This window comes from Physcomitrium patens, chromosome 1 (assembly GCF_059467195.1).
Source record: "Physcomitrium patens ecotype Gransden chromosome 1, ASM5946719v1, whole genome shotgun sequence".
NCBI lineage: Eukaryota > Viridiplantae > Streptophyta > Bryopsida > Funariales > Funariaceae > Physcomitrium > Physcomitrium patens.
In genome coordinates, this window is record NC_143410.1 from 3,039,532 (window position 1) to 3,049,918 (window position 10,387).

At 34.9% G+C, this 10,387-nt stretch overlaps 1 protein-coding gene across 3 annotated transcripts; it reads left to right on the forward strand.

The window, feature by feature from the left end:
* The first annotated feature begins 4,731 nt into the window (after positions 1-4,731).
* Positions 4,732-8,927, forward strand: LOC112289526 (inositol 3-kinase). Of its 3 annotated transcripts, XM_090256184.1 has the most exons (6): positions 4,732-5,130; positions 6,916-7,155; positions 7,333-7,611; positions 7,739-8,140; positions 8,264-8,374; positions 8,564-8,927. In XM_090256184.1, exons 1-5 carry the CDS (start codon positions 4,900-4,902, stop codon positions 8,342-8,344), a joined length of 1,233 nt encoding a protein of 410 aa, XP_090112310.1. In that variant the 5' UTR covers positions 4,732-4,899; the 3' UTR covers positions 8,345-8,374; positions 8,564-8,927. The 3 variants fall into 3 exon arrangements, with proteins under 3 accessions (XP_090112310.1, XP_024390550.1, XP_073395387.1); XM_024534782.3 differs by having other exon boundaries at positions 8,264-8,927; XM_073539286.2 differs by lacking the exon at positions 4,732-5,130 and adding an exon at positions 5,809-6,181 and having other exon boundaries at positions 8,264-8,927.
* The last annotated feature ends 1,460 nt before the right edge of the window (positions 8,928-10,387 follow it).

The following is a 10,387-nucleotide window of genomic DNA, read 5'->3' on the forward strand; positions in this document are numbered from 1 at the left end:
ATAAACATGTAAAATATATTCAAAAAATACCTCAAAAGTTGTAATTTTAAAGCATATAATTTTAATTTTTGAAAATCCTATTAAAAAAATTAATTCAATAAATAAATAAAGAGTCAAAGTTTAATTTTAAAAAGAATACTTATTTTAAAAGTTGAATCGTAATATTACTGCTTAATATAATTTTGAAAGTAAAAAATATCATTAATGAAATAAAACCAATTTTGTTTACATTTGATTCTTTTATTTTGTCAATTTGTCTTATCAATAACATTTGGTTGTACATGGCTATATGTTATTTTTTTAAATAGATCTTTTATCTTGCACTAGATTTTTATAAGAATGATTGTTATTACATGATGTTATATAATCTTTGTTTTTGTTGTTGGAAAAATTATGTCAAATTTATATATATATATATATATATATATATATTATCATTAAAATAGTTTATTATTTCTTAGATTTTTTAAGGTTATCAAATAACATTAGTAATTAATAAGATAAATAAAAAATAATAATGAGTTTTATAGTTCTTATTTTATATAAACCTAATTTTAATACTAGATTTCTAAAATGCTAAGTCCTTTCCAATTGCAAGAAAAAATTTGCATTGCAAAAAGCATTTTAGATAATATTTCTAGTACAAAATCTTTTTTAATATACATCATCTTAAAAACTATGACTATAAATATGAAGCAAAAAATAACCATCTATATTTGTTTAATATTTAATCTATACTTTTTATATAATATTTTTAATAATATTATATTTTAAAATAAATATTTATTATCTTTAATATATATATATAAATATTAACTTGATCCCAGCTTTTGCTAAATCAACCCACCTAACAAAACCATCATTATATCCTCTCATCTTCCATTCCTATTTCCCATCTTTATTCTCAATCCCCTCCCCCCTCCCCTCTCCCATCCCATTTTTGTTCCATGCACCCATCCTTCTCCTCCATTCCTTCCTTCTCTCCATCTTATTCTCATCTTCTATTCTAGTAGTCCGTTGTCACGGACACAAAATACAGACTTGAAATCTAACAAGAAGTTCAAGAAGAAGTGGCAGAACTAGATTAAACAGATGAGTACAAGAACAACACCAGAAAGGTGAGCTAGAACTCCAAGAGATGTGTTGTCGAGACTGAAGAACCCTTCAGCCTTGACTCCTATATATACTACTGAATAGGAAGCTTCTCGAGCTACTTCCGCTAACTAGGACGCTTCTCCAACAACTTCTACTAATTAGGAAACTTCTCGAGCAACTTCCTAGAATCTATCAAAATATTCTAGAACCTTCTAAGAATATTCTAGAACCTTCTAAGAGAATCTTTAGGGAATATTCTAAGAATCTTTTAGAACCTTCTAAAAGAATCTTTAGAGAATCTTTAGAGAATATTCTAGAAGAATATTCGAAGAATCTTCCAATGTATGTCCATGACATCCGTAGTCCTATATAGATCTATTACAACCAATCTTTGTTGAAGCCTATGAACTCCAACGTTGTCATATCACCAACTTTGTTTCTAACATTTTGAGAATATTGATCAAGCACATCAGAGACTTTAGCTCAAAGTAGGGTGTGGTCAAAATGATTAATAAGTTTGTTTGCATTGTGCTTGAATTTAGTATTGGAAGCTCTACTTCTTGCTACATGTGAACCAATGACAACCACACAAATCAACAAAAATACATTTTGAAACATGATTAGGATCTTGATTCTTTTGACAATGCTTGTTGTATTGCAAAGCTCTTTTTAAATTAGATGTATGAAAAAATAGAATTAGTAATTATACTATGTCATGTTGGCTTTGGTTGTTTTGTGTTCTTGTAATGCATCTTTCAAATCTTAAGGAACAACCTATTTTCTACTTTTTTTTTCTTGAATGCCAAAAATATTATAGTTTGGGTTCCATAAATGGGAATTAGAGTGTAGACATGAACCCAACTAAATTGAATATGTATTATTATATTCATATATTAATTTTTAGACTATCATTTTTTTAAATTGTGGTTTTTTTGGATCAAAGATCTCATGGACTTTTGAAGTTGAATGCAAAAAGTAGAGAGGAGATGAAAGGCATTATCGTAATTTGCAATTAAAGTAGATAATGGTCGATGTTGTAGTGATAAACTATGCAGTAATGTCTATCTATTTTCATCAAAGTTGTAGAATAGTAGATTTTTGTCTCTTTCATGTGCTTGGAGAGATTTTGTGAAGCCATAGTTGTTGATGGAGCTCAAAAGGGAACATTTTTAGATAATAGACAAGAACAAATTTATTTCAACAAAATAAAAATAGAATAGACAAGAGGACAATAATGGCAATTACTTGGGACATGAGACAAGGAATGAGAATAGGGAGGAAAGATAAGAGAAACATGTGACAAAGACAAGAAGAAAGGGAAATGAGTATTGAAAATAAAGATGGGGGAGAAGAGGATATGGAAGAAGAGAGGTATAATGATGGTTTTATTTGGTGGATTTATTTAATAAAAGCCAAGATGAATTTAATATTTTCTTATATATATACAAAAATTTATATATTTTAATATAAAAATAATAAAGAAAAGAATTTTTACAAATATAATCTTATTTTTTAGATTCTAAAATATTATTGTAATCATTTATTATCATATTTTTATTTTATTTATTTATATTTAATATTATTTAGAAGTAGCATAATATTTCATAAATTTAATATATATCTTTTTACACTTCTAAGATAGGTAATTTTTATTTCTACATTTCATTTAAAAAGAGATGATTTTTAATACTACATCTTTAAAATATTTAATTAAACAATATTGACTTAAGAATTGGACTAATTGTGTTATCAAATTTTGAATAGAAAATTTAAACAATATATATATATATATATATATATATATATGGTGGATCAACATCAATACTAGTTCTAAATTAATACTCAATGTCAAGAGTTTTTAGCTTGATCATGTAATAAATCTCTTTATTTTAACATTACAACATGATTTATTAAATTTATAAGATATTTTTCATATCATATATTATAATTTTAATATCTGTTAGATACTTCTTAGCTTAAAACGTAATATAGGTCTTTATTATATTCTGGTATATTAAGCTAAATAATTCATTTATAATATAAGTAAAAGCATAAATAAAAGTAGAAAATTAATATTTTTTTGTTTATATATTATATATGTTATAATTATAAAAGAGTATTAAATTAATCCACCTATATTGTTTCATAAATATATCTATTATTTTGACAAATTGAGAGATTTCTTAAAGGTTATTACAAGTCATGGAACATGTTTCAATTGTAGGGTCAATGAAGCAATGTAATCTTCTATTGATTCACATTTCCAATAAATCCAATCTATTGATTGGTATTAGCATACATCCACCATTTCTTGCCAAAGAACCATTTATAATTTACAAAGAAAAAACTAAGATCATTACTTACATGCAATATACTAACACTCTTCTATGCCTTAGATGTTTAAATCTTCAAGTATTTGTGGTGTCATTACGGTGGATTGATATAAGATTTAGATGAATCAATTTAATATATATCTTAATTTTTTTTAAAAAAACTGTAATCTATAAACTTTAACTAAGTTATTTAAAATATGTAAATCAAAACATGTTGAAAGTTCTTCTTATAGATAAATTTCTTTAAAAATAAAACAACAAAAATAATAAAAAATAATTCTATGTTTTGAATTAAAATCACTATATTTAATAAAAAAATATTGTGCATTGAATAATTTTTTTAGATTTTTAATATTTTAATATTAGTAATTATATTAAACCGATAAATCTAAGTATTTAAATTTTAATCTTTAAATAATAATACTTAATAAATAAACTATACAAATATTAAAGTATGTTAAGTGTTTTTATCAATGAAACTACAACTATCCTAGTCAACAATAAAGTGGATGGTTTTAATTCTAACTTTATATTTATCTAACTTAATTTCTTATTTGGATTGTTGCCCAAACAACTAAAAATCTATGTGAATTATGTGTGTGTATATATATATATATATATATATATTTGAATTTCTACATATTTAATATTTATAGAGAAATGTTAAATGGACCCAAATTTTGATCCACTCATCTTAACCACCATCATGGGTCTATTTAACATATATTTACTGACAACAAGCAAGAGGAAACCCTCACAAAGATATGAAAAGCACAAATGCCAACAAAGGCGAGGTTGGCAAGTGAGTGTGTTGCCAACACGGCGTGGGTGCGGGTGTTGGCAAGTGAGGAGGAGGGTGAGAATGGCGAGATGATGAGGAAGGGCGAGCTGTGCGACCGAGACGAGAACAGAGGTTGAGTTGGTAAAGCACCCACGGCGTCGATCCCGAGGAGCCAGACCCCGCTCCCTCGGCACAAGAGGGACACAGCAGCACGCGATTCCTTCACTAAACAACTCTTTGAAATAGTGCCGAAAAACTGTAGCTATAAATATAGAAGCAAGCGGGTCAAAAGCGAGGAGAATATCACACGCTTCACATCCTCGTGCTAATCATACTCGGTCGTGCCACTCCGGAGCCGTTGTTTGAGCCCACCTATGGACGGATGCATATGTTTATTCCGTTAACAGATTTTGTCAATTGGGTCGTTTGTTTGTAGCATCTCCCGATTTCCACGTTCGGCTGCACAACAATTCGTTCTTATAAACTTGGGTCAGCTCTATCTCTGTTTTCAGGCGGACGGTAGGGTGGGGCGTGCGTTTTGGAGTGCTGCCGTAGAATGCTCGCCGTGCAAAGGATTGGCCTTGTTTCGCTGTGAATTTTGCGAGTTGGGTTCACCAGAGAGGGTTTTTGGGGGTTGGGCTCGTGTTTTTAGCGACGGGTGGTTGCGAATTTAGAGGAGGATTTGCAGTGATGGGTGGCGACGGTGAGCATGGGCAGGATTCGAACCACACAGAAGAACGGTTTTTGGCTATGAAGCCACCCACGAGTCCTAGGTCGGCTTTGCGATCCCTCTCGTCTCGGAACAGGCGATTGCAAGTGGATGTGTCGCGGTTGAGTCTATCCGGGACGGTCAATTGTACCCATCCACCTTTGTATAGCCCGTTAGCGTCGCCATTCGCCCCGGATCCCGCTACCAAGGAGGTAGATTGGCTTCTCCTGATCCCTGCGTCCCCGCATTGTTCCGTTTTTTGGGGGGGCTGTTTGTGGCTACTATGCTCGGTGTATGTTGGGGAAATTTATGCTATTGCTCGCGAAAATGAATGTAGGAGCGTAGTATGCTTTAATGCCTGCCATGTCCTTATGGAAGATTCGGTTATAGTTTGTCAGTGTGAAAGAATTTTTCGTTTTGGGAAGCATCCAGTTTGAAGACACAGCGAAGGTGGAATCTACAGAAAATTGGACAAATATACCAGTGGGGTTTCAAACTTCTTGTGATAACTTAGATTTTTTTTGCTAGGAACGATTATATGCCACTATATGTGATCCTCAGGTGTTCGTTCTCAACATTGTTTTGATTGTTTGCACTGACTTACCTCTTGGGCAGCGTACACGATAATTTAGGTTTTGTTTCTCCTGCACCTTTTAAATTCTCGGCCCAGGTCTACAGCCGAGAGGAGAGGTTTCAAGAAATGTAGAGTGAATTCTAAATTCGATCTACCAAAGTATTAATGCACAATAAGAGGATGAAACTTTGTGTGATAATCGTGAGGTTCAATTAGTTGTCGTTATGAGATGATGCGTTAACAATGTGTTAAAAAGGTAACAGATCAAGTAAATTTAAACCCGCATTCTTAAATTGCTCCAAGTTTTTTTACGAAAATATTTCTCAGCGTTCATGCTTTCATAGATTATATTCTTTAATCTCATCATTGTCTGTTCGGAGAGGTGTTCGTCATTCTGCAAGCTTGGGAACCTCAAGACTGAAATTCATTTTGGGAATGGCGGACAATATCATCAGTGGCTGTCGTTCGAATTTGGAGTTCGAAATAGTGACAATTGTGCAGATGAATGTTGGAGTCCATCTGTGCCACGGAGTAGGAAAATTGCTTCAATTTTTTGGTTAGGAATGTTTCGCAGAGGTCTTCATAGAGGACAGGCTTAAGTAGTTTCCGCGGGTTTGAATTTCGATTTAGCGATCGCTGGAAAATTTGTGCACATGGTTGAAGTTGTGACCTGTGTCGGCAAGCATACGGTAATATACGGCATGAGAGATTTTTCTGTTCAACCCTTTGCTTCTTCTTTTTTTCTTTTATTTTTCTGAATCTCTAATCTTTTAACAATTTTATCTAATTTTCCTTTGGCTGGAGCGTTGTGAACTGATGAAGAAATGGGAGTCAAAAATATTAGGATGCATGTGCCACCAGAAAGCTCTCTCAAATCACCGCCTATTTATTTTCGGTATTTTATGTAAAGCCTAGGTCCAGATCGAGTGGATAGACCGTAGTTCAGGGCCTTACGGTATTTTCTGGAGCATTTGCCAATAGAGCATTAATGCATTAAAGAACGCCTAACGAAAAGTTGATTGCTAAGCTTCTCGTAGGGGATTGCAGAAAATCAATTTATATGAGTTCGCTTAGGCCAATTGTGCACTCTGACTTTCAGAAGTCATTTTTCGCGTTTAAAGCTTTTTAGTGATAACCTATGCCCTCTTTTTGAGTTGGAAGCTGGGATCTATTCTATTCGCAATCAGTTTCCCAGATAAATATCTTTTGCTAGAGGGTGCGATCAATTGAAAGGAATCAGAAACGATTAGCAATATTTTAAGATGCTTAGTCATATCAGGATTTTCTCTGTCCCTTCCCATGCGATTTTTCTTGTTACTGTGTTACATCGTTCTTGATAGTATTCTGCACCCATGAACTTTGTTCAGGAATGCACGTGCTTCCAGGTAGTTTAGAACTTATATCGATCATCTGTGAGTGCCAGGAAGCTCTGCTTTGGGTGGATGAGGTGGCTCATAAGGAGAAACAGAAGGTCCCAGATCTGAAGCAAGGGAAGTATATGCGCCGACATTCTCTGAGAAAGAGAGATCAATGTGCAGCTCTTGTCGTGGGACACTACTGTCATGATGAGCTCATTTTCAACGGGGGCAAGATCGCGTACAGTCTAGGAGGGTCTGTCTCTTATATCACCAATGTGTTTGGAGCCGTTGGCATGGAGTGCAAAGTAAGTCAACTGAGATTTGTTATTATTATAATTATTATTAACATTGGCATGTCTTGAGCTTCTACATGTAGCTATTTGATGAGTAGGAGCAGATACCTTGAGGAATAACTGAACAATGCTGCAAGTACTGTCGTTGTTAATGCTAATCGCGGAGTATATGATCAAATGTACGTGCAGGTAGCTTCAAAAGTTGGACCAGACTTTCTCTACCATTCACAGATTTCACACCCACCTGAAATTCTTGAAGATCAACAAACCACTGAATTTTTTGCGGACTTCACACAAGGCGATGAGAGGGTTCTGAAGGCAGGGAATATATGTGCACCCATTGAACCATTGGATATACCTGACATGCAATATGAATTAGGTCTTGCAGTGGGGATCGCCGGCGAAGTGTTGCCTGAAACCTTACAGCATATGGTCTCTGTGTCCCGTTACGTGGTGGTTGATATACAGGTATGTCCATTTGTCGATTTTTGTGAGTAAAATGGAGACTTCCTACGTCAAGAGGCTAACTTTTGCCCTGATTACTCCCTTTTGGCAAGCTTGAGTTAAAATTTTGTATTGATGGTTACCTTTTCAGGCGCTTATAAGGACCATTGATCCAGAAACTGGCCTGGTTGGCCTTCGAAATATAAAGGATACCCCTTACTATGACATGCTTGAAGACATTTCGTTTCTGAAGGCGGCTCGTAACGAAGCTTTGTATATTGACATTGAAAAAGTGAGAAAGAAGACTTGTGTTATCGTGACGGAGGGGAAGAATGGGAGCAGAATATACTCTGCAGACCGGGAGTTTCGTGTACCTGCGTTTCCTGCAATAGAAGTGGATCCCACTGGAGCTGGAGACAGCTTCTTGGCTGGTTTCTCTGCAGGACTATACCAGGGTCTTCCTGTTGAACAGGCAGTTTTAATGGGTAACTATTTTGGAGGTTTAGCAGTCAGTCAAGTGGGAATCCCAAATTTTACACACACTCAACTTCAGGTACTGTGCACATCTCGATCTTAGACTCTGATTTTGCCTTCAAATTATTTATGTGTTATTGCAATTAGTCAATAAAGTTTCCTAGACAGTTTATGATGTTTTTCTTTCTCGTTTTTTATGTAGGCTATGGAGGAGGATCGTGCCAGTGTACAAATCGAACAGATTCCGCTTGAAAAGTGTGACGAACGCCTCAGTGATCAGTAACATCATGTTGACGGATTGACACTATTCCGAGTAGAATCCTGAAATTGAATGCCCTTGTGTATCAGCTTCTTTTAAAATTTTGTATTTTGAAGATTCTTTCAATTTGGTAATACTCTCAAAAAAGAACGAATTTCACTGACGAGAAGTTCATCGACTTGAAGAGTGTCGTACCTTTGTGATTGAGAAATCCCTGAAGCCTGTTGAACATTTCATGTGCAGTATTTTCAGGCAGGTGTGGTGGCAATATATGATGCCGTGATTATATGCCTTTCTGATCTGAACTTAAACAGTACAAAGAATGCGAGGCAACAGTCAGTTTGCAGACGGACAAAGAAATTTGTATTCTGCAAGTGTTGGAACTCACTTGTTTTGTGAAATATGCCTAGCAATGACTTATATTCTGTAGCTGCTTCAGTAGACATACTGTATTAAAGCATCGTAAAACTTTTCTGGATTGTCAGTTTGGGGAGAAGATGCACACAATGTCTCTCTATGCCGCGGTAGAACTTGTAGAACTTCCCTCACACCTTCATTAATATAAAACGCAGTTGGCTACAATTGCTGGGCATGTTTTGAGGTGTAAGTATTTTTTCACTATACGTACTCATGGTTGTAGGATGATTTACATTTGAGTATATCTTTGGCCTCATCACCGAGTTGTATACCTTGAGTGTTGTGTCTGTTAGCGGTGGGAACCTGGCCTTTTGAATTTTGCTAGGTCGTGCTTGCCCAATCTTATTTTATTGGCCAACACAGGAATCACGACTAGCCAGGCTTTTGGTAGAGATGTCAGATAACCTCACTTGAACCCGAAGACATAGGAACTCAGACATGTCATGGGAAGGCGGAGATCTTGTCAATACGAGTTGCTGCAATGGTGGCTAGGAAAACTCTAAGTCAACACGTGTGGGAGACGTTCAAGAGATTGTAAGGGTCTGAAGAATAGTTGGTACTTGAGATTTAGTTTTTCGGAACAAGTGACATTGATTACAGAGACCACCACTCGCCACTAATGAGCCACATACAACTCTCATCTAGTTTGAGCACTTGAGACTCGCAGTAGCAGCCCTGGGAGACAACGGAGGGAAGATTCATCAACCACCTTACAACACTTGCAAATCCTTGGAGATCACTGCAATGTGAGTAGTATGCTTCCGCTCAACTAGGCAAGTCTAGTCCAAGAATCTCTCTCCGAAAACTCTGCTTGCAACTAAAACATCAATTTGTTAGTCACTTCATTCTTAGACCCAGCCAAAATTACACCAAAATTTCTACTCGCCTCCAACATCGGTGCCCATCTTTCATCAAGATCATTCTATATCTACTTGGCAACAAGTTGTGTTATGACTTGCATTAGCTCCACTAAACTTCATCACTTCAAGAGATTTGTTTGGCCACATTTTTACATTCGAAGAAGTGGATTTTACTAGATAATTAGCTAACTTTCACATTCAAAAGAACAATATCCATATTATCTTAGGCATGATTAATCTTGTATGCTCTAACAATTGGAATAGAGGATATAAGGATTGTAGTTCCTTTGTATTATAGGACAACTTCTTATCTTTCAAAAAAGAACATACTTACCTCTATATCACAACTTGGCAATGTACTAAAAAGAGCTTTACGGAATAGGGTTTGGCAATGTTCACAAAAAATTATCATTTGGTGGATGTTACATTATCTTGGAATTAATGGAATGCTCCACCTATCAAGCTTGCATTGGAAGCAATTTAGTATGATAATTAATCTCACTCACCATGTCTATTCCTCCCAAAACTAAGAAACTTGTTGAGTTAAGGGCGTTGGTAAGAATGGCAAATCCAAGCATTTTGGCATTTGCAATCGTCAAAGGATTCACTTTAATCATGGCCACCAAAAAATTGGAAGCAGGTCAAATGTAGGGCTAAGTATCTTTGGCTATAACAAATACTATCAATTACTACTTCCCAAGATCTCCTATCTACACTTTGCAAATATTTCTTGGCAATGACGCTATATTAAATCGCCAAGTTCCTACTAGAAGATCAAGTATTGAAAATA

What these genes read in the sequence shown, in the direction of transcription:
- LOC112289526 (XM_024534782.3), top strand. Translation starts at nt 4,900, where the DNA reads ATGGGTGGCGACGGTGAGCATGGGCAGGATTCGAACCACACAGAAGAA. An exon ending in ACGTGGTGGTTGATATACAG is followed by an intron (nt 7,612 to 7,738) that starts GTATGTCCATTT and finishes TTACCTTTTCAG; the next exon opens with GCGCTTATAAGGACCATTGA. An exon ending in TTACACACACTCAACTTCAG is followed by an intron (nt 8,141 to 8,263) that starts GTACTGTGCACA and finishes TTTTTTATGTAG; the next exon opens with GCTATGGAGGAGGATCGTGC.